At 40.6% G+C, this 27,061-nt stretch overlaps 1 protein-coding gene and 1 long non-coding RNA gene across 3 annotated transcripts; one reads left to right on the forward strand and one right to left on the reverse strand.

Annotated features, from left to right (window-relative positions):
• Window positions 1–7,261: 7,261 nt before the first annotated feature.
• LOC101464819 (uncharacterized) lies at window positions 7,262–13,989 on the forward strand. The gene is made up of 3 exons (XR_190857.2): window positions 7,262–7,404; window positions 12,522–12,735; window positions 13,092–13,989. It is a non-coding gene; the product is annotated as an uncharacterized LOC101464819 (long non-coding RNA).
• Window positions 13,990–15,851: 1,862 nt separating this feature from the next.
• On the reverse strand, window positions 15,852–26,518 carry pigo (phosphatidylinositol glycan anchor biosynthesis, class O). 2 transcript variants are annotated; one of them, XM_004538395.5, is made up of 11 exons: window positions 26,330–26,518; window positions 25,583–26,061; window positions 24,147–24,290; window positions 23,811–23,934; window positions 23,447–23,606; window positions 21,338–21,520; window positions 19,595–21,191; window positions 19,293–19,496; window positions 18,674–18,855; window positions 18,395–18,465; window positions 15,852–18,005 (listed from the first exon to the last, which is right to left on the reverse strand). In XM_004538395.5, exons 2-11 carry the CDS (start codon window positions 26,058–26,060, stop codon window positions 17,876–17,878), a joined length of 3,273 nt encoding a protein of 1,090 aa, XP_004538452.2. In that variant the 5' UTR covers window position 26,061; window positions 26,330–26,518; the 3' UTR covers window positions 15,852–17,875. The 2 variants fall into 2 exon arrangements, with proteins under 2 accessions (XP_004538452.2, XP_004538453.2); XM_004538396.5 differs by lacking the exon at window positions 26,330–26,518 and adding an exon at window positions 26,168–26,307.
• Window positions 26,519–27,061: the final 543 nt, after the last annotated feature.

A 27,061-nucleotide genomic window follows, 5' to 3' on the forward strand; every position in this document is an offset into this window, starting at 1 on the left:
AGTTCTTGATGATGTAAGTCTTACTTGATAATAAGCAGTGACAGTTATATCTCATACACAGTCATTATTGGATTGTTTCTAACCATCCTAACGTATTTCTTCTGTGACAGCTTGGGAAAGTGGCTACACCTCCCAGCAAACTGTGCTGTTGTACAGTTGTTTGAACTGATTTCTGAACTGAAATCTACAGTTGCTGAGAGTTGTCCCCAAGAGATCCTTGACCTGTAAATGTCAGTGTACATCACTGATGTTCTTTGCTATGACCTCCTTGAACTATCCCACAGAACATTGTGTTGGTCCAATGAGTTGAATGAGGGACTAGTCCACTGAGTTTTTGAGTGAAGTAATACTGATAGCTTGTGATCACTACCAACTAGATAACATCCCTTGACAACTTATAAGACATTAAAGATGAACAGAAAATCTAGGTGGCAGCACACCAGTGGACTTTGAGTCTGTCAGCTCATTCCTACTTATATTTTCATTGTTAAAGCTGACCAAAATTACCAACATTTAAAGTTAAAACCCACTGCATGTGCTCATGTCATTCAAGTTTCTTTTAATTGGCTGCTGTCAAATCCTGTAACAGATCCAAGGCCCTGAATTTTCATTTCAAGTATTAAGAAAATCAAATGGAATTCAAATGAATTCCATTTGATCAAATGATCACATTTTGTCAATTAAAAAAAGATCTGAAAGAGCCACAAATGGAAATGAATGAACTACAGATTTAAGCCTTCTTTAATGAGTGTGCAGTATGTGCTGAAGAATCGCACATTGTAAATCCTCATTAGGAAAGTGTCCTCTCTCCTCTGCCTGCAATATTTCTTCTTCAGAAGCTGATTTAGTTGCTTGACCTGAACTAATTAGTGACACCTTTACTGCTGTGTAGTTGGGTCTCTTTGTATAGTCTAATACTAGGCTTTTTAAATGCCACGGTAAATCAAGTATCAGCTGAGAAACCCCACAAAGAATGGTATGGTATTTGTAAGAAGAAGAAAAAAAGCCTGCAATGCACATCATCAAGACCTATACTATAGATGAAGCTTTTTAATTGTTTTCAGCTTGGTGTTTATTGGATATCATGGGAATGAGGACAGAATGAGTTAACTGTTAACACTCAGAATGTCTGTTTTTATATATACAGTTACCTCACGAAAATATGTGCTTCAGTGTGATAGTAATCAGGCTATCTGCAGTGTTGGGAAGGTTACTTTTAAAATGTATTCCACTACAGATTACAGAATACATGCCCCAAAATGTATTTTGTAACGTATTCCGTTACGTAACTCAATGAGAGTAACGTATTCTGAATACTTTGGATTACTTAATATATTATCATGCTTTTTACAAATACATGAATGTACTATTACTATTACTGAAGGTCTGCGGCTCCGAACCGTAGTAAAGGGACCTCTGGCTAATACGTCGGGTTCGTGTCGGGCTCGTAGCCGAAAACTAGCTTTACTTTGTTGTCTGGGTCAACTTTGCTAGCGAGAGACAGAGAGAGGCGTTGAAAGGCTGCTGCAACGGAACTTATTGTTTCGGAGGAAAACACGAACACGGTGTACAGTCGAGTCTAAATAGCTTACTTACAATTGGGCTCATGAGGCACTCTTCTTGGCTGCAGTGGTTATTATTATATTTACATGCTTCCAGCTCCCGTTTTTGCTCGATGAGAACTCGTACTTTTCCACTCTCCTTTTTCTCCCTCCTCGTGCTCACGACACATAACAGGTATCGCAGTCCATTCTCCCTGCAGCACGGACTACGCTGCCCAGGAGGCTACATTCTTTAGGGCTATGTCTCTAACACTCTGCCTATCCGGTTGTTCAGTCTGACGTCACTAGCCGTGTCTGGACCTAAACTCCACTGCAGGTCCATATATCAAACGATCACTATGGCATTACTGAGAGTTGAAAAACTGTCTAAAGTCTTTCATCTTTAATAAAATGATCGGCGTTCTGCTCTACCAGGTGTAACAATTGAGTTTAACATCCAGGCATCCATGAAAACGGAATTTATGACATTTAACGGAGTTAGAAGTTAGCAGGGAGTTAGCTCGCTAGCTTCTATCTAAATACAATATAGCATGTCCTGACTGCAGGGTTTTGGAAACAAATTAAAACGTACAGCTCTGTTATCACTTCCAGCATAAATGAAGACAGAAAACTAAACAGCAGTGACGTTTGTAGGGTTACTGAAGTTGGGCTAGCTGGTATATAATGATGTGCTACGTGACCGCTAGCGACACAGCTATGTTAGCATAATATAAACAAGCTAACTTTTTTCCCACTCGATAAAAGTTAACGTGAGTGTTCTCGGTGGTCAGAAACAAATGTAATCGCATGGCAGGATGCTGTAAAAGGACCAAACTTCAGCCAGGAGAACAACTGAGATAATCCATCCACAATACGAGGTTAGTCATTCATATACTGCTGCATGGGCTGGGCTGTAGTTACATCCTAAGGTTTTAAAAACTGAGCTTAAATAAATGATTAGCAGTAATAAAAGCCGAGGGAGGTCAACAGTGATCACTGACTGTTTTAGGAGCTTTTTGAGATCAAATAGAAGAAAGTACGTAGCATTAAACATGTTAACAACACAAAAGCCATATTAAACGCAGACTACTTTAGGCCCGGAAGTAGGATTGGTCGCGTCATCACTGAACAACCGGATTAGCTTAACAACAACAACAACAAAAAGGCGCTCTCTCACCCAGGAAACACACAGTTGCAGAGAGCGCGTCACCCTGTAACCATGGCAACCATAACGCTGCCGCCTGGAACAACAAAACATAGCTGTCAAACAAAACCCAAACAGTCCTGACCCGCGACAATATGAAACAGGAAAATACCGCCGTGTAATCCATTTATTTCAACAAAGTAACTGTATTCTAAATACCACCTTTTTAATTTCTGAATTTTAAATAGAATACAGTTACTCATATTTTGTATTTTAAATACGTATTTTTCGTCTGCATAGTTCAGGTGGCCGTAATAATTGGCTAATAGCACCATCCAGCTTTGTTCAGAAGAGAGCAGCACTCCAAAACAGGAATGCGCACATCCAAGATGGAAGCAGCACAAGAACAGCAAATTAGAAGGCATCTAAAAAGGTCTCCATTGTATAAAATGGAATTTATTCTCTGCATGAACAAAGTCGGTAAAGCAAACATTTTGCTGACTACAGGATGCACAGCATTAGACACTGTCCCATTAAGTTGCATATTTTCACTGGTGCTGTGAGACATAAAACTAGACCAAAACAAAACACTAAGCTGAAGTTCAATTCTAAGCTCTATCATAACATAATATTTTTACAATTAACTTTTTTAATGATAACACTTTTACAAATATATTTCATGTTGTGTATTTTAGATTAGATAAATATTGACTTAAAATATATTTTTTAAAAGCTCATTGTGTAGCTTTAGTAATTGTTATCACAGCATTAAATATAGTAAAAGAGTGAAATGCTTTCTATGGCTCAGGGGGAAAACTAATGGGTCTTGCTGTTTTCCAAATGAAAAACTAAATAAACTGACAGAAAGGGGGGAATACATAGTCCTGGGTGCTCTTGGTGCAAATGATCTTTCTTCTTCTTGCTCAGTTAAATCTCACTAACTCTATTGATCGTCCTTCATCTGAAAATAAGTGGCTGAGGCGAGAGAGCCTCCACCATGTTGTGCTGCTCTCGCATCTGTGTGTGTTGCCGGTCGACTGCCTACAGCTGCAGTAATAGTATGAATGTGACAGACCACTCCTGGCCATGTTGGCTCCATTCCCCAGTGACTGGACTTTATTTTGATTACAGTCCTTTTGAGACTAAGATCAACTCGGCGAACACTCTGTCATGACTTCTCAAGGGCACTTTAATGAGGTAGGAAGAAATTAGCGACTGCATAAGTATCCATTTTTTCCTCACGATGGATGTGTGATAAGAGAGAAAGTGTCTTACAGTTGTCTGCCCCTGAAACCTTTGACTCTTTAGTGTAAGGTATTCAGTTGCTCTTAGGAAGTGAACATCACTCTAAAAGCCAATAAGCCTGACAACATGCCAACTGGATGAGAAAAGTGCTTTTGGAAGGCTGACAAAAGGGATGCCACAGTGGGCAGCTGAAGCAGCCTTTTGCGGTTCTGTCCAGTTGGGTGATGGCTGATTATTCGCATAAAAACCATGAGACATATATGTTGCTGCAATCTTTAAAAGCTGATGAGCATTATCATTGATTCAAAGTGTGTTTCAGTATGTCACTGTGGCTGTTATCCTTTTGAAAAATGCTGCCTAAACAAGTTCACAACTGGGAGAAGAAAACAGTTTTTGGAAGTAAGAAAGTGGCGCAAAAATGAGCCAAACAGAAAACTCACAAAATCCAGCCTTTCAAAAACCCACAAATTGAGTTTCATGGTAAAACTTCTCATTGAAACTGCTTCTGTGGAGTATACTATATGTTCCCACAGACAACTCTCAGCTGACCCTGAATCGAGGTGAATCCACCTGTACATTCGCTGTGGGTATGTCGCCAAAACTGAGCACGCTATTAAAGAAAGACTCAGCTGCACACCTCAGCTCTGATGCGTCATGATGCTGCTTTTCTCCCTGTCATTACTGAGAGGGAGGATTATCTGCCTTTAGCTTATAGGAAAGTTCTATTTATTTATTTACTGAGCAATTGCAGCTACAGGCTTAAAATGCAGCACTATAGACAAAAGCTCTGCTCTGAAACACTTTTGCAACACGCTGTTTCCAAGACTGTGAAAAAATGTGTGGTTTTATGGTCATTGTAAGTATTCTTTAATAGCCCTCTATTTGGATATAACAATATTAAATCTGAAGCAAAAATTACATTTTATTTTATTTTATCCAAAAATAACCTTGTTGCTATATTTTTTTTTAGAAACCAAAAGCAAAATATGAATACATTCCTTTGTGCTATCATCTTCTATTCATAGAATAAATAAATAAATCTTGCTTGGCTCTATGTCTCAGATGTAATGGTCAGTATGTGAGTCACAAACAGATCAAAAAGCCAGGAAATGTGTTATGCTGCAGGAGTGGTTTAATAATTTCCTGTGTATGTTTTGATGTGATCTGTGTGATTCATTTAAAAAATATTTATTATTTGACTTACTAGTACTGCATATTATTTCATGTTACTCAATGATGGCATGCCATGATATACTGATAATTTCTTTTTCCAGTATTGCTTCAGTTCCTTGCTGATATGAACCTTCTGTATATCTCTGACTTGTTCAGGAGAGTGTTCTTGTTCAAAATGCACTTTGCACCTTGTATGGATGGATGATACATTAGCAAAGGTTGTAGATGGAGTTTGGGGACTGTGGGGGTTTAAGAGCAGCTTCATCCATTAGCTTAATGTGTTCTTTTCCACTCAATACCTAATATCCTTAATGCTCTAATGACTACTTTGTCATGTGCTCTTCTGTTTTCACCTTGGAAGATAAAACAGAACACATCACACTGTGTTAGAGGTGTTTCTGCTTAGTAAACAGTAGCACATGATCCCTTTGTCATGCTTCAAAGTACTCCGAAAATAAAAGACTGCAGGCTCACTAAAGATGCTAAAGCGGGCTGTGTCATTGCCTCTAAAAAGTGGATTTACATATACATATACTGACGTGTCACTGAACCTTCTGGCTTCTTCTGCATCCACAGAAGCATATGCCTCACAGCTGTCAATGCAGCTGGAAGGTCTAGAGCTCACTGCTCCAGGTTGTAAATATGCAAATGTGTTGATTAGCCTGCAAGGCAGAGAGATCTCACATATTAAGAGCAAAAAAAAATATCTTGCTGAACCCTAGAATGTCACATACACAACATTATTTTTTTACCAGACATGAATGAATAAGCTCAATAATATCATTTCAGAAATGACATGCTCCAAGCATAGCTGTGTTTACATAGGACTCGTGTCACCTGGAGACCTCCAGTAATTTGTAAATTACTTCAGCAGTCTCACCAAACACCCAGATCCTGTGATAGCCTTAGTCTAGCTACATGATTCTGAATTTCAGTGATTTCATGGTGGGTGGGTTTTATACACTTTTCTCTTGCCTTCCAGCTGTGTTGGAAATTTTAAGTAAATACATAAATTTTAGACAGCATTCAGTGTTCAAAAATTAACAAGCACATGGCGCATGGAGACCCAGTTTACAGAAAGCCCAAGCTTAAATGCAACAGAAGAATAAAATCTTAAAAGTTGAGGAGATGGATGTCATGCATGACAGTAACAGGCTCAAATTTGTCACCATATCTTCAGTCTGCTTATGGCGTGCAAATGTGCTGCAGGAAACACAGATGCAGGAGTGGTGAAAGTATGAAATAAATCCCATGCACATATCACATCTACTGAAAACACTAGTAGTCCTGAGCAAATAAGGCTTTAGATGATTGTTTCTATTTGATTTTTTATGGCTCAATGGCTTTTCTTTAGTTATATATTCCATTTTTTTTGTCCAATCACTGACTCAAAAGATTCAATTGACATTTGTTCAGTTCATTTAGAAAACCATGATGAATATGGGATATGGTATTTTAGCAACTTTGCACTAAAACTAAGTAAAGTATGCTGGCATGCAAGTAGACTATTTAGCTACACGTATTCACAGCAGCTGCATCCGTACACATAGTGTTATGTCTGAAAGTAATGACTGTCATTAGTTCAGCCTCTCATCATAACCCAATGCTCCAGGTGGGAGAGAAATGGGCCCCAAACATTTTTTAATCCCTTCAGGGGAATTCACTCTCAGAAACCTCATTAAACCACTTCATCTGTTACTGCTGCCACCTTCAAAACATGTGAGGGCAGGAAGATTTTCCTTGGATAAGCATCAAAGATTGTTGTACAGCTCTAGGCAAGTGTTAGATTCAAACAACGCTCATGTTTTAATAAGGTGGAAAAACACCCCCGCCACCACCTACATAAGTATGTCTCTTGACCGTGCCGCCTGAGATTAAACTTCGGGCTGTTAATGCTCCTAAGGTCCATTTTCTTTTCCATATGTAAATCAATGAATTGTTTTATTTGGTCTGAAATCAGGGATCTCTTACACTGCTTCACTTGCTCCAGGTAATGGACAGCCATCCACAGTGTGCTTTGTGTGTCTGTGTGTGAGTCCTCGCTCTAGAAAGCCTAAAATCTCAGCAGCCGCAGAGAGAGAGAGAAAAAAAATATTCCCCTAGAGATGAAGAAGGAGCAGCTGAGACTAATTTGTCAGATTACCTGGCAGCTGGGGAAAAGTAGCACCCCAAATAACCTAAGAGTTTTGCTGTGTAATTGCTTTCATTTGCAATTCATATTTGTGTGTGTGCGTGCGTGTTATTGCAGTGTGGGATAATGCACTTCAAGATGAAAGCACCTGGGATACTTGTAATGACAAGGTGAGATTCATTTTATAGACTTCCAAGAACTCAGAGAAATTAAAGACATTTCGAGATGTGGATTTAAGAATTCAATCATACAACTACAACTGCATAGGGGCCCAATTAGCCCCGTGCAATTTGGACTCAATGCCATCCTGACACAAGCCATGCACGCCCACACAGTTCAGACGCAGAGTTGTGAGAAGGTTAAATATACTCATCATGGGACAAATGTCATGGTAATTTTGTGCTTTTAATGAGTTCTTTTTTCCAGGGTGGAATGATTGTACAGTACACATCTTTAATTATTTTAAAAACACAAGAACTGGGTGTGCAACTGGGTGGTTTGAAGTTGTTGTGGATTTTCTCTAACCAACACGGGGTCAAATATATACACACATGCTCCAATACATCCTCCCATAATTGGTTAAATGTACCTTAGCTTTTTAGACCTCAACTATTTTATTTCTTTTTATTTCGACAGGCTTTTGGTATAATGCTGCCTCAATATTTTAACAGTCTTCTTGGCAGAAGTGGTAGAGATCATTTAAACTGGTTGTTTTCCTGATATGAACCAAGCTTTTAAGCCTATAGTCCAGAAATGTTCGATACGTCTGTGGTTAGGGATTTGGGAAGATCATTCCAGAAGTTCAGTGTTAGCCTGCTTTATCCATTCCAAAATCAACTTTGTGTAACCCTGTAGCAGTATAACTGCGGATAATGCTGGTTTCTGTGTGCCCAGTTTCTTCTGTCATGATCAGCACATATTAAAAATGCACTGTGTTCAGAAGATTCAAACAGGTCAAGCTAAATCTAATAAAAGGTTTAACATTTCTGGCTGCGCATCAAAAAGTGTTTTATTCTTCTCTGTTCGTTCTCATACTTAACACAAAAGTATGCCCATGAATCAGTTCAGATTGTTTTGCCATGAAACCCATCAGAATGTATAAATGTATAAAATGTAACAGTTAGAGGGTGCATTTTATAGGTTCCTCCTCTCATCCCTACATTATACAACACAGACACTCAGTCTTATCTGCCCACTCACTGGTCTGGTAAAACTAAAGCTACTAACAATACATCCAAGATGATTAGGGCTGTAATGTAGTCCATTCATTCGGTCAATAAGCCTACTTCAGTCTGACTTAAACTGAGTAATCTAATCGAATCCCTTTCAAGCAACCGTAGATATCATCCTATGAAAGCAAAGTCTTGCAAATTTACCGGATTGTAACACTATATCAGTCACTCAAAATCCCCTATTTGACTTATTTTCATGCTATGCAAAGATTGCTGAGTGATTCAGTTAGCATGATTCAAAAATTAATGTCATTAAGTCGAGTCTGAAGTGACAAAGTACTTTTCTTTTTTTTTTTCTTTTTTTTTCATGTAAAATAGCATATTGTGACCGAACAAAGGAAACTGGATGCAGGAAAATTGTATACTGTACAAGTGACACTTGATAGATTAAAATGGGGATATTTGTACTACTTCAGAATCTGTCATTCCCTCCTTGTTCCCATCACCTAGTTTCCACCTGAGCACAAGTCCCCAACTCATTAATCAGCTCCGTTATTTTGCATGTGCCCTATAGCCACAACTCCTTGTCTGTTGTGCTGCCTCAGCTATACTGCAGCATTCTTGTTGACTTGTTTTCCTGCAGCTTGTTTTTGTCCTTTGCTTGCCCTTTTAAGTTTCTGTCTGCTTTTGAACAACGTTCTGTTCTGGCTGACTGCCCTTTTGTTGACATCTTCCATGGTTTTTTTGGGGTTTTTTTTTTTGTTTGTTTGTTTGTTTGGGGTTTTTTGACCACATAAGCCTTCCCTTTACCTGCTGAGCCATGCCAAAGATTTTTAAAACTGAACTGTGGTGAACAGCAGAATGATAAAAATGAAAACTGTTGAAAGCACCCATTAATTTAACCCCATTTGTACTCTGATATTTCTAAATATCCATCCATCCATCCACACATTCTCTTCCACTTATCCTTATCAGGGTTGCGAGGGGGCTAGAGCCTATCCCAGCTAACATAGGACAAGAAGCACGGTACACCCTGGACAGGTCACCAGCCTGACGCAGAGCTGACACAGAGAGAAAGACAACCATTCACACTCACATTCACACCTATGGGCAATTTAGATTCACTAAATATTTCTAAATACTTTGCAGAAAAAGCATTGTCTTTTTTCAAAATTGTTACTGCCTTATTTACTCCCTTGGTATGCTGATATTTTATCTCCATTAACAAGCAGCCAGTTTTCTAGCAGTAAATCTAGCAATCTCAAAGCATTTCTATAAGCCCTGAAGGAAACAGGCTAGCAACACAGTAGCACTTTCTATAGAGAAGTAAGGAATATCCTGAGAGTTTTCTGAATCATTTGTGTCAAACTCTGATAAGGAGGGCTGTTCAACCCGAAAGCATGGTTGTTCAAAGGAAATTGAATCTATTTGACTACTTTGGAATATGTGGTCCTTGAAATATTACATTTGTCATGAGCAAATCAAGCTTGAAATTAAATTTGGTCAGCTCCAATACCACAAAGAGTGGGCAATAGGAGAGGCGAGTATGCTACATATGGTCTGGATTAATCCTAATCCCCAGTTTTATAAAACAATTCACTTTTAAAACTTGTAGGAGTTAAGTTTGTTTTTTATACTCAAGATCCCTCCCTTTAGATGTACTTGATGTAGTGAGCTCAGTATGTGCAGTGAGGCTGTGTGGAGCTTGCTGGGTCTTGGGTACAATACTGTTACCTTTTGTCCTCAAGGGGATCCACAGATAATCACTAGGTCACTGTAATGGCAGCGTCTGATCTATCTGGTCTTTCTTCTTCTTCACAGCAACATTGGCAGAGTGCATAGACAAGAGACAAGCTTCTGTCTCCCACAACAACATGAATCTTTACCAGCTTTTAAAAGCAGCACTGAAATCCTCTTTCATATTTACACCTAAAAAAGGTTGGATGAGATTGCTGTCTTATCGCAGCCAATACCTCTCTTTCTCACTTCAGACACCCACAAGCGTGGACGGAGACATAACCACTCGGCCAATCTTAAATCCTTTGTATAGAAAGTGTATTTGTATTTTATCCAAGATGATATCATCCCCCTGAGACAATCAGTTTATAGAGAGATTCAATGCTGTGCACAATCCATAACAATGGGGAGCACACTGCTATCATTACTACAAAAATACACAAGTGCACTGTAATTTAAAAAAAAAAAAAAAGGTGGAGAAAAAAACAAAGCAAAATGATTGACTAAAGGGTTAGGAACTTGTCAGATATGTACACAGAATTAACTCTCACATTAGCTCTCTCAGTGGCAGCTTCTGTCACTTGCAGTTTTCCCTTGATGCTCAAACGCCAGGAAGAACCTCCAACTGTTTATTTTCAGTCAAAGGCCCTGTGTGCCTTTGGTGTCAAGCAGGCAATCAAAAGCATGGGTATTATAGTCTGTCTGCCCATCTGTGTGAACCATCTGTAACATCAAATTCACCCTGCATTAGCATTCTAACTCCTGCCGTGGTTTGGCTCTGAATTACAGGGTGCTTTCTCTCATATAAAGTAATAGCATAGCATTAGTAAAAAATAAATAAATAAATAAAAGAAATTAAAACGGGGTATTAATTGAGTTTTGGCCACTTGGAAGCAGTAGAAAAATCTGTGGCACAACACTGATATGGACTGAAGTGTCTCAAATGGCCACTTGAGGCCCGAAATATGAGGTAATGCTCTTAGAGGCCCCACCCAAGTGGAAATGCAAAATGTTGAAATAAACATATTTGTAGTTAATTTAACAGAAAAACCTCAATTTGTGAAAACAGACAGATGGTGAACTTTGATAAAAATTCACTCCTTTTAAATTTTATGACTTCATTATAATAGATAATGAAGTCTAGTAGCTAACTCATGAATTCAGTGTCATCTTATCGTGGCAAAACAAACAAACAAACCGACAGAAAATTAAACGGGAGATTGTTTTTTAAGGTCATTCTTCGTTTTTACCTTGCAAATGGCACCCATTCACTCTGCTTTAACCTCTGTTTTGGGTCTCCACAGACCCCTGAGAGAACTATAAAGACCTTAAATTTTACCTTCTTTATCCTGAACTTAGCTTGGCTAACCCTGGGCATGTGTGTTTTTTCGTTCTTAGGATGATTTTTTTTTTTTTTTTTTTTTTTTTTAAAAGCTTTTTGAACAACTGCACAGTGTGGCATGTCAGGCTACAAAAATAAATGTGACCTAAGGCAGCTCTGGATAATGTCTCTTCAAAGTGAGGCATACAGTGTAAACAGCATATTTACTCCCACAAAGTTGTTTTTCGTAGCCTACAAAGCCAAACTATCCCAACATGCTTTTTTAGGCATTTGATTACACTGTTAGCAGATTTTACAGGATATAATGCTCTCTGTTTCCAAAAAGTCTGTTTGAAGCATTCAAAAACCAGTTTTCCCTAGTTCATAAATGTACCATTTAGTAAAGAAATTGAGAAAAATACTGCAGATCTGAAGCCAACAGAAGTGCAGTCATGTTTCAAACGTATCCTAACTTACAATTCATCTGAGTATCCCTTTGTTGTGTGAAGAGTTGATGTAAGTCATCTGATTGACCAAGCCCTGGCTCACTGCTATATATTGCTTCAAGTGTAAAACTCACTCATTCTGAATGTCAGGTTCCAATTTAGTTTATGTCAAGGTTATTAACTCTCAACTGGAATATGTCCAGAGTTCGTTCATTCTGTGTGGGTGCTGCCTGCACTAAGTATGACATCCTGTACATGTAGCATATGTTGAAAAAGACTTATCAGAAAGGAGTCAGCAGGCAGGAGTCTATCTGAAAACACCAGCACACAGATGCAGAAAGGGATTCCTTAACATTGATTAAAAACCATGAAAATTCTGCTGTGGTTTATAACACTGGACAATTTTATGAGTCCTAAAAATTATACTATCAGAAATATAGAGACTGTGCAGTTAGGTAAATTTATGAGAGCTCAATTTTATGACTGCAGGCATTGTTTTTCTCACCATAGCTGAGCTCTGCACAGAGGATAACCATCCACAGGCTCGACTTGAGTTTTAGTTCTAGCTGTCTATGTGTCAGCGTTAGTTAAATGTTCTTCTGATTCTTCAGAGACTCGAACAGTGCGGCCTGACAGGAGGTGACCAGTGACCTTCCCGTACACACGACGATCCTACTTCACAAGAACAGCCTCTCTAACTTTGGAAGGACATGACAGCCTCTTGCTGTGCTTTGGTTGGATCAGTTTCACAAATGACACATATCACATCATTACTGGGGCGGCTGCGGTTGGGGCGGCAGAGCAGGTCGTCTAGTAATCGGGAAGGTAGGTGGTTTGACCAAAGTATGCTGAACAAGATGCCGAACTCCATTTGCTCCCGATGCGTTCATTGGAGCGTGAAGGTGTGAATGTTTGATAGAGAAAAAAAGTGCTGGTATGATTGTGGGTGTGAATGGGTGAATGTGACTTGTAGCATAAAGCATTTTGAGTGCTCAAGCAAAGTAGAAAATTGCTGTGTGAGAACCAGTCGCTTTACCATCATAGTTTTCAAAAAATAACTGAATCTCCTTTCCTTTTCTGGAAGATGCATGGGCGCTCTTTCCTGTGTTTGAGTTTGTTTTTCTAGTGCTGATGCACATTCACCGTGCTGTCTTTGACTCTGCTAATCTGTCTCTGTTCAGGCGTCCCTTCTCCTTCGTCACGGCATCAATCAAGCAAACAGCAGAGTCCTCAGTTGTGGGTTGTAACTGGTGGTTCACTGACAGTTCAGGAAGCTTATTTCCTCCCAGAGGTGACATACACTGTAATGTTCTCTCCCATCTCCCATTTCCTTCTGTTGATGAGTTTCCATCTAAGCCTGCAGCAGCAGAAACAAAGACAGCTTCACTCCACATATCTTCATCTAAACCTGGGTTACTACGGCTGATGATGCTGAATCCTCAAGTCAAGCATTTAAACCTTAATTTGATAAAAACATCATTCAACACATAAAATCCATGCTCTATAAATATCTTTTTATTTTTTTCACCTGCTAATTTTCTTGGCATTTTTCAAAAGCCAAGTATGTTTCCTCAAAATGTTCCTCTACAGATCTAACAAGTGAACCCTAAGTGGCATAATGGCCATAAATGGTCCTCCATTACATTCAGCAACTTCAGAAACTCTGCACCCTTTTCATCCTCATTAAAGCAGCTTCTGAAAGGGATGATGAATATCATCAAAACAATTTTATGTCTGGTCCCCCGCGGAAAAGATGAAGCCCTTCCTTGTGAACTCAAAGCACAAACATCAGAGGCCAGCTAGAAGATTTTCTTTTCATCCTCATAATGCAACTTGGTCAGACTTTAATATTTGATGCCAACTGAAATGTGACTATTGTTGTCCAAAGAACACATAAAGCAGTAACGATGCTTAGAATAAAAGCTTGGGCTTTTGAGCTTCAACATCTACAGCAGTGCCATGATGGATTTTACAATAAAGTGTTTTTCACGTTGTTTTATGTTTATGACCAGCTATTGATATGTTGTCCATTTTTAGAGGGCGGCTCATTGTTTCTACACAAAATAACAAACAGTAAATCGTGAACAGAGGGCTTATGTTGGACAGTGCATTTTTCAGGCAATCAGTCAGCATCAAAAAAATGATGAGAAAAATGACTCCAAATGTTACACTTCTTCTCATCCTCTTCATCTTGTTGCGGGAAATAAGGCCATATTATTAGCACCACTGTTAACACAGTTTTATGAGTATTTAAACTCACTAATAATTAAATACTCCTGCATTTCCTTGGTAACATGGTACACAGTATTGCAATTCCAAATTTTGCTTTATTTGGCCAAAAGAGGTTGATATTCAGTCTTCTACTCAGAATCCCTATTTGGGGTTTTACTTGCAGATGGCACGCTATTATGTTGGTTGTATTTGTGGCTTGAGCCATCCAGTATCCAGAGTTAAGTCTCAAATTACTTGTCTTAGAATTGGCTGGTTAACGCTACACCAAACCTCCACTCAAGTGGACTCATAGATGAATTACCCTGCTGATGAATTGAATCTATGCAGACAACATGTTACCCTTTACCCTATTTCTGTGGACTACTTGTTTGTTCCTACACAGCATATTTTCCTTCCACCATTCATCCATCGCCTTCTGCTTATCAAGTTAAGGGTTCCTGGAGCATGCTGGAGCCTATTCCAGCTACCATAGGGCCATGAGACAGGGTATTCCCCAGACAAGTCACCAGCCTCCTCCTTTCAAAGAAAAAATCAAACTACCACAGAAAACTCCTATTTTCTGTGAGCGCAGCTGTTCTACTTGGCTGTGTTGGAGATAATGGTATTGTTTCTAGTTGGATTTTATCTGCCTTTTCTGTTGAACACATGATGTTATTGACATTTCTAGCTATGTCGTAACTAGCCTATTTGAACTTGTTATTTTCTCAGTAATGGCAGATGTGTTCACCACAAGGAGGGGGTCCAATCCAACACACAGTCAGCACAGCCATTACATTGTGCCCTCACACAAGAAGTATATATATTTGGGGTCATACTTATAAACTCAAATACAACGGTGCCTTCCCATGGGCCATAGTTAATAAATCGTTAGTTCATTGATAATTTGAAAAGTAAATATAACGTTTTTCAGGTGAAGTAAGTGAGCTTTTCATGGCAACATAGCACAAAATAAGAATGATATGTCTTTAGTAGAAAAGCTGTAGATTCACAACAATGACTTGGAAATAATCTTAGAGAGGGGTTTTGATTTATTTTTTTTTTTTTTACTTTGAGAAGGTGCTTTTTAATTAGCTGTACACATAATCTGCTCCTGAGGGTCTTTTTGGTGATAGTAATTCTTTGGTCACTCATGCAGTTCAATTTTAACTGGCTGAATTTCCTTTGAGGTACACTTTGTGTTAAACTGTCTAGTGGAAAACGAATACAAAAGGAAAACCCAATGTTGTGAAACATCATGAAATATATATAAACGCACACATTTTCATTGATTTAAGGTTGCACTTAAACATTCGTGTGTGTGTGTGTGTGTGTGTGTGTGTGTGTGTGTGTGTGTGTGTGTGTGTGTGTGTGTGTGTGTGTATATAATTTCATGAAAGAGGATTTAGAAAAAAATGGACAAGGGAGAATTTCAACAAGTCAAGAGTTATGGGCACTAGAATATGCAGAAAGCCCCAGTTAATAATGAATGAAGCACCTTAACTGATGGGCATTGAAATATGGCAGCAACTTTCTCCTCCATCAAGTCCTTGGTTCAATAAACCAGTCATAAAATCCTACTTATATGGACCGCATAAATAGTTTCCAATTCTACTATAAATAATCTCAAAGATGAAACATAGATTAAGCATCACAAATCACAACAGGGAATAAACAGACAAATCTGGATGCTTCTAATAATTTTAAGTTCAAATTATATTCAGACTAAGATGTCAAGTAGAAAAATTTTATTAGAATTTTTACAGAATGTAAAATCATTTTAATTAACCAGTTATTTATATATTAAAGTTTAAAAACAGATACAGATGTGCCCCATCATACAACCAAACCATTACTTGGGCTCATCCCTCCCATACAGCAGCAGCATGAGGGATTCAGTAGTATTGTCATGCAGCTTGACATTCCTTCAATACCATTAGTTGGCTGACTAAGGCTGCAGTACAGTAACGGATCCTACACTGGATACTGACTCCGACATGTACAGAAAAAGAAGAGAAAAAACACATTTGTTGTCCCAGGAGGTCTTGGTTTGAATGACATCATACACACAAAAAAAGGCATTGATTAAAGCCAGGCACCTATTTGTGGGTAAAAGTGTGTGAGGTCTAATTAAAAACAACACTGATTTGAGATTAGGAAAAAAAAAAAAAAAAAAAACACTTCTAATTATGCATTACAGTAAAGAATCAAAACCTTACAAAAAATAAAGACTTTGACTAATTAAGAACCCAGAACTGTATACAAATTGGCAGTAACCAGAAACACTGGTTAATTCATGGCATTGAATAAAACAATACATACATATAAACATGAGAACAGTTATTTTACATTAGCAACCTGCTGTAATGCACTTAAAGAAAATGAGAGAACCTGCTTCCAGAGTGATCACAAAGTAGCTCCAAACACTGATGGGCAGTTTTGCTTTTGTGGTCTCACTGTATGTGAAAAGCCACGTATTAAAGCCCACAAAGAAAGGAGACAAGCTGAACCGTCACCCACCCATGAATGCAGAAAAAAAGGGAGTAAATTTAAATGTCACTTTACCAAGTAGAAAATTCTTCATTTCACAGGTGTTTTCCCATCATAGTAGACTGTCAATTCAGCTGCTACATTGCATATAAATGTATTGCAGCTGCAATTATTTTTTAAAGGGGGAACAAAAAGAAATGCATATTAAAAGGGCCAGATGTATTGGCCAGGCAATTAGAGTGTGTAAACTCTATGGATATGGTGTTGTTTTTCAAACACTTATGAACCACTTGCAAGACTGATTTCAACTGTTCTTGAAGGTTTTATACGTTAGGAAGGTTTACAAGAAACATTCGAAAACACCTAACAGATGTTATCTCTCTATCCAAATGCAAATTTAAAGGGGCCTCAAAGTTCCGATGCATCCCAAAAGTATATCCCAAAATGTTGATTCTGTTCATCTGGACTTAGCGTCTTCAGTGGGACAAACGTTTTGCCAATCATCCAAGTGACTTCTTTAGTCTCAGCTGACTGTAGGATTCCCCAACCCTAAACAGTACATTTGCACAATGACTGAAACCAGCCCACTGAAAAGGGAAAGACCATCTCTGAATTGAGGAGGAGGCCTAAGGGTACATCTTTCACCATCTTACAATGCTGTGATTGGAGCCATTTCCCAACTCTCTGTGAATGGTACTCAGTGATCAGTGGTTGTTGATCAATGGTCATGACAATTTGCATATTAATGATCAAATAACTAACCTCAGAGTTCATTGTTCATTCGGCGGGCTGGTTTCAATCATTGTGCAAATGTACTGTTTATGAGGTTGGGAAACCTGCAGTCAGCTGACACCGAAAAGGTCACTTGGTTGAGTGATGAAACATTTCTCCCACTAAAAACGCTACACCCAGATGAACAGAATCAACAGGGGGGGTCTCAAAGTCCTTTATCAGTTCTTCATCTCATTCCTGGGGTTGTTCAATCAAACTGCTATATAAAAAGGTCCCAACGCTCCACATTTAGTCAATCTGAGATTCGATATATGAAAGTTCCTCAGGGTCAGTAATGTACAACATAGCCCTCAAGAATCACAGTATGACATGCCACATGACATGTTAGTGGGGTTTCCTTATCACTATTGGCAACATTTTTTCAAAAAAAAAGAAAAAACAAATCCTGTTTAGTGACCACCATGTCCATTTCCTCTGGGGCACAGTGAGCTGTGGTGGGTGCCGGTAGGCAGCAGCTGCAGCAGCAGTGCCTTTGCTACCTGGACACATCTGGGATGAGTCTTTTAAACCACTGGCCCACAGCCACATCTACTCTCAGCACTAATGTGACCCCAATCAGCAGGAACACGCTGCTCACCAGGAACCCTGAGGCCTCAAACATTAACCTGAAAGAACAAAACAGAAGAGACACAAAGGTTTAAACAAGTCCAAATTAAGCTCCAGCAACTCCTTCGGACATTAAATAGATCATAAGATAAAAAGAACCAAGACTATTACTTTTTTCCCCAAGATCTACCAAGTTTATTTAAATTACCTATATCCTTTTAATATTTTCAAGCCACCAACTTATTATAAAAAACAAAAAAACAAACAGGACACCACATTCAAAACCCAGATGTAAATGTGTGGATATCACAGTAGAAAAATGGACCGGCATTCAACACTGTGTGTTCACTGAAAGTTCAGAATCAGCGGTGATCCTGTATCCATATCCTCAAAAAGCCTTTACTGTCAGTGAGTTTGTATGAGCTGGAAAATCCATTCAGGCACTTACTTCGGTGCGAAAACCTTCCACACCATTAGGTGTCTCCTGAGTATAGCAGCTGCACAGACTGAGGCAAAGACCTGTGAAGTGAGCAGACAGACTGAGTGGTGTGATGTGATACTGCTACTCATAAGTGTAACAGAACTAAATAAAAAATAAAATTAAATAAATAAAAAAAAGACAAGAAAGAAATGCAACAGAAATCTGCTACTGAGGAAAGACTTTCCCAGCTCACATATGCCTTAAATGGATGTGAGAAAAAAAATAATTCTAGGTCTGTGGACATACCTGTGCTCCGTGAATAAGGAGGTAGCGTGTTGAGAGTTGCAGAAGAGCAGAGCTGAACAGCTGAGGGTTTTCTCTCAGCCTCATCTCCATCACAGCATCCTCTCCGTCGTCCCCACAGGCTCGTCCTCTGCTCCCACGCACCTCGCAAACCAGGGGCCAGAACAGTAGCAATGGACAACTCACTGAAGACAAAGAGAAATAACAACAACAACAACAAATCATCGTTTCACAAGCTCACAATTCATTTTAAGCACTGAAGAGACGGTTTCAAAGCTGCTTTATTTAACTTAACTGCTTTTTAGAATTTTTTTTATCATTCTCTTGAATCACATAACTTTTAAGTTTTTGTTTATCATTTAAAACTGAAATGTGTAACAAACTACAAATATGACTAAATAAAAAGGACTGAAAGTGTCATACGGGTTCACTGATATTTTATATATTTTCGATTATACTGTTAAGGTTTAAACAGGTAAAATGATGATTCTTTTCCTGCTTTTCACAAATTTATGAAATTAATCCCATTAGTTTTACAGAATAACCTTCTTTGCCTAATGGATGATGACTTCTTTCCTTTTCTTTGAACAATAACATTTTTTTTTGCTTCTCTGGTTCCTACCTGCAAAAAGAATGTGTGAAGCAAAAGTATTAAGGGTAACCAGTGAGGCAGGGAGTATGGTCCCTGTGTGTCCTTCAGGAAATCCCACAAAGGCAGCACCCCACTGGATAGAGGGGAAGGTGGGTAAATGACCTGTAGCGTGGAAGAACTGCGTGGCAGCCAGGGACCAGAGCACTACTGGGGTCCAAGGCACATTAAACCCACCTGAGGGGGGAGAATGAGAAGTCAGTGAGCTGATTAAGACCTGGAACCTGATAGGCTTAAAAATAAATTAATTAAAAGATGCGATGCAAACATCTTACCAGAATACTTTCCATGCAGGCCACTAAGCGTAGTAGACGAGGCGTGAATGTGCAACAGAGCTCCCGTTTCTAGTAGCAGCAGGAGGAAAGACAGAGCCATGCCCTCTGGGTGCAACAGCAGCAGACCAATTCCCAGCAACCCACTAAACAACAGCAAAGGAGCAGAATAGACTGTTCCAAGTCCATAGGCCTCCACAGCAGGCCTGTTGTCCACTTCGTTGGCACCGCTCAGGTCGCCATCATCTAGGGAACGACGCATGCGCTGATAGATCTGTGGGATAAGGTGGTGCAGCTCAGCTTGGGGGCTGATGCCAATGCTTGCTCGATAACGGGGTGTGGGTAGAGTCAAACTTTTGGCTGAAGCCTGAGTCCTAGTCTTCACAAACACAGTGAGGGGGTCTAGCCAGATCAGGAAAAGCCCCAGTCCCAGCAGACAGAAGGCGACCCTGGGGAGGGCCAGCTGTGCCAAGTGAATCAGCTCAGCCAGATTCCTGAAGCTGTCCTCCGGAGTGGCGCTAACAGCCCAGTGGAGCCCCAGGCACACAGACAGCAGCGGTAGGATCCAGCGAGCTGTAAACACCGTCCCGCCTGACGAGTTCAGATTACCATAGTGGCAGAGAAAGCATCTTAGCAGATATGTCCACAAGCCAAGGGAAATGACAGCGAGGACATAATGGAGGTTCTTCAGCTGGTTGTCCTGCAACCGGGAAAGAGGGGAAAGAAATGAAGACGGCTGGCAGGAGCCCTGCTCTTCCCGACAGCCGTGGAACGAGAGGGAGAGGTAGAGGCTGCCAACAAGTATTCCTAAGCAGGCTAGAAGGGTGCTGCTTTCCTTCCTCACAGCTGATGGAGACAAAGCTGGGGCAGGCAGCAGCCCAGCAGACTTCAACGGGTCATGGCTTGGGGGCAGAAGTAGGCCATCCCAGTTGAGATGGATGGGAATGCATAGGGCCAGGGATAACACCAAAAATGTCACAACCCGTCCTTCTGCAATCACATAGCTGTCTGAGAGCAGAGAGGCACAACGAAGGAGTGGAAACAAGAGAGAGGGGACAAGGAGGTGATGCAGGGTCAGCCAGCTAACACGCTTTGGAGCTTTGGTTCCGTTTTTTGACACTGTAGAGGTGCTCAGTTGGCGTGAACGCCAAAGGAAAAGGAGTTCAGAGCTGAAAGCAGCAGCTGCAAGGCACCACATCACCTCAATGTAGCCCCGTATGAGCAGCTGAGCAGCAGCCACACTAACCCCCACTGTCAGTGACACAACAACTGGGGCCTTCAGTAATGGACCGTTCTCCCTGATCAGCACTAGAGACAGTTCAGACAAGATGAAACACATCAGACAAGCAAATGCCAGGATGGCTAAGCCTGCCGCCATCTTCAGTGGGTTAAATCGGGCCCAGGTGGCTCGGCAGGTGTCTCTGACAGAGGTGAGGTAAGCCTGCAGAGAAGAGGCTAGCTGCGGGGAGGGTGAACGACCCTCTCTAACAGTGCTGAGAAACTCAGAAGACAAGAGGGCAAATTCACTCTTCAGCCGAGAGAGGCTCTCTGGTGGGATGTCTTTGGCCATGCCAGAGTAAGTCTCCAGGAAACGGTTGACCTTCAGAAACAGAGATAAAATTTAACACACAAACTATAAAAACAACAACTCCTGAAAAGGCTCCAGGATATGTGAATATATAAAAACATTTTTCTGTGTACAGATGCTCGAAAAGTGTTCTAGACTGTTCTTTGATGAGCAGATACCTGTTTTGTGTTGATCCACAGTGCCTCCAGCTGGCTGAGACCTCCAACTGCACCTTCTGTCTGCTCGTGTGGTGGAAATAAAGGCAAGAGAACCTGCCCAACATTACTGTATGGAATAGGAACTCCTAGTAGCAGAGCCAGGGTGGGCACCAGGTCAGTCTGTGGCACCACATCTGGTTCATTCTGGGAAATAAACAGGGGGGGGGGGGGATGTGTCACATTACATTATTCTGTGTTCTCATGATCTAAATTGTGCTTTGACCCTTATCTGTGATATTTTGAAGTAAATATTTTTAGCACATAGCAAAATAACTTGTAGCTGTTCCAAGGCTGGGTTGTCAGTTAAACTCAGTGAGTGATATTTTATCTTGTAGCCTTTCTTAATCAGGGTTGTGCTTGATAACAGCAATATTTCCTAGCAGTGGCAAAATGCCTTGGGGGGAAGAAAAAAAAAGTGTCTAAGTTCTGCCTTTTTAAAAAAAAAAAAAAAAAAAAAGAATAGCAGTGTAATTTCTCTCTTGCATCTAATCACTTTTCACGGCACATGATATCGCTCTCCAGTTAGGCTGCAATTATGGAAATCGGTGCTTGAGCTCTCTTTTCTAGTGTGAGATCCACTTTTATCTATGAAAAAAAGGCGGAGACCACCTGCCAGCATCAATTTAATGGATTCTGGGAACTGCACAGCCAAGCGTGAACAGAAATGGGCATGCATCAGTGGTTTAATGCTTTATGTTTTTATTACAGCAGTGATTCTGAGAGATCGACATGTCGCAAATGTGCCTTTGCAGACAGGAGAAAGACAAACACACAAGTAACTGAAAGCAGTTGTGTTAGTTATAGATTTGACTTGACTTTGTTCTTCCTTTTTAACTCATTTGTGGACTGAACTGATGACGTTGGTCTGGAAAGCAACAAGAGTGAAATGTTCTTACCACTAAGCATGTGACTGCCCATTACTGGGATACAATATAATAATAATAATGGATACTTTATTGATCCCCATGGGGAAATTACTTGTTTTTCTCTGCATTTGACCCATTCACTCAGTGAAGCAGTGGGCAGCCCACTAAGCAGGCGCCCGGGGAGCAGTGTGTAGGGACGGTACCTTGCTCAGGGGTACCTCAGGGTAGCCGTTAAGTGGATTCGAACCGCCGACCTTCCGATCATGGGGCGACCACTTTACCTACTGAGCTATCCCTGCCCCCAATATGATGAGTGTGCTCTCATAACTTCTTGTTCTGTGCTCAACTCTCACTCTGAATTAAACTGACTTTTACAGCAGTTTTCAGCGGCTCTTTTAGATAGTTAAATTACTGATATAAGCACTGGTCACTATAATATGTATATCAGTGGGAATGATCTAGTGCCTCAACTGGGCGCAAGAGAGGAGCAGACGTTGTACAGATCGGTGCAGTGTCCACAGCAATGCAGATGCTGTACCAGTCTGTTGTCATAAACAGGGGGCTGAACCCTGAATTTACTCATGGATCCTACCATCATCTATGGGAACAAGCCCTGGGTAGTGACCACAAAAATTACATCAAGACTATAAGAGGCAGAAATGAGCTTCCTCAAAAGGGTGTCTTGGAGATAAGGTTGAAGACCTCTGTCATTTAGGATGGGCTCAGCATAAAGCTTCTACTCCCTGACACCAGAAGGAGCTAAGTGAGACTGTTCAGGAATCTAACTAGGATGCCTCCTGGTAGCTTCCTTGGTTAGGAACTCCTACTGGGAGGAGACCCCATGGTAGGCCCAGGACACGATGAAGATTGTGCGTGTCTGAGCTGGCTCTGGAACACCTCTGTGTCTCACCAGGAGAGCTAGAGAATGAGGCCTAGTCATCTCTGCTTGGATTGCTGCTCTTGCTACCCAGAAAAGCAGCACAAAATGAATTAATGGATCTTGTATACACTTGGGCCAAAACTGTCATTTAGCAATTTCTTTGTTAACGTACAATAGTGATTTGTTTTGATTATGACAGTATGTCTTCAGTGTTAATTTCTTATATTTTATACAAAGTCAAGTGATGTAGAATTGGTTGTGTTTTAAATAAGAATTAATCCTACTGTCATGCTGTGGCTGTTTCAAAAGGTGCATTCTACCCACCTGTGATGGGGGTCCATGAAACATGGGAGAAGGACTGTAGAGGAAGATGGCAGCATCAGTCTCTTTCTGACTTTCTCCACCATGATCTCCAGTATCTGTCATTCCGTGATCTCCCATCACCACCAAGAGTGTGTCATTCTGCAGACGATCAATCACAGACCTAGAGGAAAAGCAGAGTTTTCACAGGTCGTGCCAGGTGCTTTCTAATGCTCAACTGCTTGATCTGGGCCAACAATAACAATAATAGCGCTGGTATCATGACATATCTACAGCACTACAAGTGCACTGTGGCAACAGCTGATGATCCAGCTGCATCTGGATAATGGTGTGAAACAAGCATGTAGCAGCTGTACTACAGCCTGACCTGATGACTCCATCCATCTGCGTGAGTTTGTCAGCCATGGCTGGGTGATCCGGGCCAAACCTGTGACCACAGTGATCGACTCCAAGGAAATGAGCGACTAGGACATCCCAGTCATCACCCACCACTATTAAAACCAACAGCAAGAGACAAACGAAAGGAGATGAAACACAAATACATCAACCGCATAAACAAGTTTCCCACCTGTGGGACTAATAAAGATCATCTTAAGTGTTGGTGCAAAATTATTTTGATTTTGCACAGTTTCCTGGCAACAGAGGCTATTTGTTAAATGTACGTTTTAATTGCACAACAAATGCATATTAAATAACTACATACTAGTGTTGTAGAGGTGCTGGAGAATCCCGTTATCCACAGTGTGCAGATCCTTGACATTAAAAGAAGGGAAGGGCAGAGAGCGGTAAAACTTCTTAGGAAAAAGACTCTCCCAAGTGTCGTCACCCATAAACACCACTCGTTTGCCTATTGAGAGACAGAAAGATTTATATGAGCAAAATCAGATGGCACAGTTGGTTTTCTGGTTTTTAAAGTCCTAGATTTGTGGTATTGTCAGGCACAAAATGAGCAGAGAATCATTGATGCTTATATTATTTTACTTTACCCACAGAAACAAAACCAAACACTATTAGTCTGGACTTCTTTAAGTTACTTGAAGACGTTTCACCTCTCATCAAAAGGACAAAAGGACCTGTCCCTCTGTGGGGGGATACTCCCACTAGGTTTATATCTGGGACTCTCCACCATTTGACCTTAGAACTGAAGAAGCTTCTCGGATGAGAGGTGAAACGTCTTCAAGTAACTTAAAGAAGTCCAGACGCTTTTCTTTGCAAGCTCCTTTGACTACGATGACCTGGATGACTGAGAACCTTCACAGACAAACACTATTAGGGTCAAAATTATTAGCCTCCTGATGCTAATAGTTGATTATTTATCCTTTTTGCCAGATAACAGCCTGTGGTCTTCTGTTGTAGTTTTCAGCAAAGCTCACAAGTCTTCTGAGCAATCCTAACTGATTCTTCTTTGACAAATCTGTCGAGCTCCTCCAGATTTTATGGTCTCCTGGCATTGACCTTGGGCTTCAATATACTCCACAGATTTTTAATGAGATTCAAGTCAGAGTCTTTGTGCAGGTCAGTGATTTTTTATTTACTTCTTCTAGAGCAGGTTGTTCATCAGGAACGATGCATCTTTTGAGATGCTGTCGTGTTGGAAGACAAAGAGATTACCTAGACCCAGTTTTGCTGGCTTCCTAATTTGGTTGAGTCAGTCATGGGTGTCTTGGCAGTTGTTTTGGGGTCTTTAGACACATCACTCACTAGTTTTTTTCCCCCAGAGTCTTTAAATCATTCACTTCCTACCTCTGCAAGGCTTGTTCTGTAATCTGCGACTCTCTTCACATTTCACTTAAGTTTTTGACACCAAATAGTCTAAACAATTTTTTTGTTGTTTTTGGCACGATGCTTTCTCAAGTGACGGCCCAGTTGTCATATTGTGTGTAATGTAATATTTAACCCTTAGTTTTACCTTGATTTTACAAGCTTTGACCATTACAAAGTTAAAGCCCATCATTGCACAGCAGTGGTTTGTGCTATGGCTCAATTAAGAAGTCTGTTTTCTGGGAGGCTATAGTTTATAAATGCTTTGCTGAAAATCCCTACATCCCATAACGTTGTCCTCATCTGTATGTTTCCCATAAAGCTCTTTACATGAATGTATTATATTTTTATAATTTACAGACACTTGTAATAACTCACCCGCTTGTCCAAACTGGTGAATAAGATTGTCCTCCAAGATGGCACTGGATGCAAAGTTGTTACCTACATCTACAAACGTCGGCAAAGATCCAGTCGTGAACCCCTTGATCCTCTGCATGGTGGTCGTAGGTGGGTCAGCACGAAAGGGGTACAGGCGGCTTTGTAAAGGCCTGGATGACACGGTCTCTTCCAGCACAGGTAACTTATTCTCATAAGGTCGTGGTGCCATCTTGTCGGGGTCATACCGGGCGAAGTCGATCTTCAGGGCGTCGATAATGAGAAGGACAACCTTGCGGAAGCGCGGCTGAGCTCGACAGAAGTCCACCGGCTCCTCTCCGGGCTCGAGCACGTCTCCGCAGGTGCTGGTTCTGTTAACCTCCAACCTAACCAGCAAAAATCCACCCACGAACAGGTAGATGCCCACGAAGAACACCGCACACATCCAGAGGAGCAGGGACAGCACAGGCAGCCCCTTCATCCTACATGCACAGGTAAGAGCAGGTCAGGTGAAAGACAGGAACATTTGGTTTACATAGAGGTAACAAACACACAAAAATGAGAGGAACAGCTGCCTGTGAGCTACACCTGTTATAGAAGAAAATAATTCCGGTAACGTGTAAGGTGACTGAAATTTTAAGCTCCAACTAAAACCTCTTTTGCAGTTAAGCCGCACAGGTGGCTAACATGAATGACGGTTAAGTTAACGCTGTTAGCAGAAGCTAGCTCGCTTTGCCTTTTGTCACTGACCTTGTGTGGCAGCTAGTTTTCGTCCTCTCCCGGCCGGACGTTGGGGGTGACTGTGTGTATTAACAACACAGGAGCACAGGTGCCTCAGGTAAACAGAGAGCGGAGCAACACGCTCACCTTCATTGGGACTCCGGTACAATGAGATTAGATGACTGGTGGATGATAGGAACCTTAGCGTGGAAAGAGCACGGCGGGCGCTTTTCTGTGTAACACCATGAATACGTTTGCTTTGCCCCGCTCTGTGACTTACAGGACCTCCTTTATACGGAACAACGGCTTTAGCGCGTCTCTGAAAATCGCTAAACACGTCAGAAATTCTGCAGAGAAACCACCCTTAAAAGAGAATGGACTAGAAATAAGTTTTGTAAAAGTTATTATAAAATATCAATAATGGTCTCAAACATTTTAATTTAATGATATTTCATAGCTTTGTCTACTACAATATTGTTTTGTTGTTGTTGCTGGTTGGCTTATTAACGTAAAATCAAATTAGACTTAACTGATGCAATTTAGGGTATCTAGGAGGTACTAAAGGCAATCTCAGCTGTCACTGGGAGAAAAGCAAGTTGCACCCTGGACAGCTACAGTTGCAGAAAGTGAATCCAATGGCCAAGTTTGTTAAGCCTCCGTTGTTTCTAATAGCCACAACCTGTGATTGTAAAAAGACAAACACAGGCTGTGGCTGTGAAAATGGCCTTTAGATCTTGAAACACTGAGTCCATTTAATACATC

The sequence above is a fragment of the Maylandia zebra genome, linkage group LG7, assembly GCF_041146795.1.
Source record: "Maylandia zebra isolate NMK-2024a linkage group LG7, Mzebra_GT3a, whole genome shotgun sequence".
Classification (NCBI taxonomy): domain Eukaryota; kingdom Metazoa; phylum Chordata; class Actinopteri; order Cichliformes; family Cichlidae; genus Maylandia; species Maylandia zebra.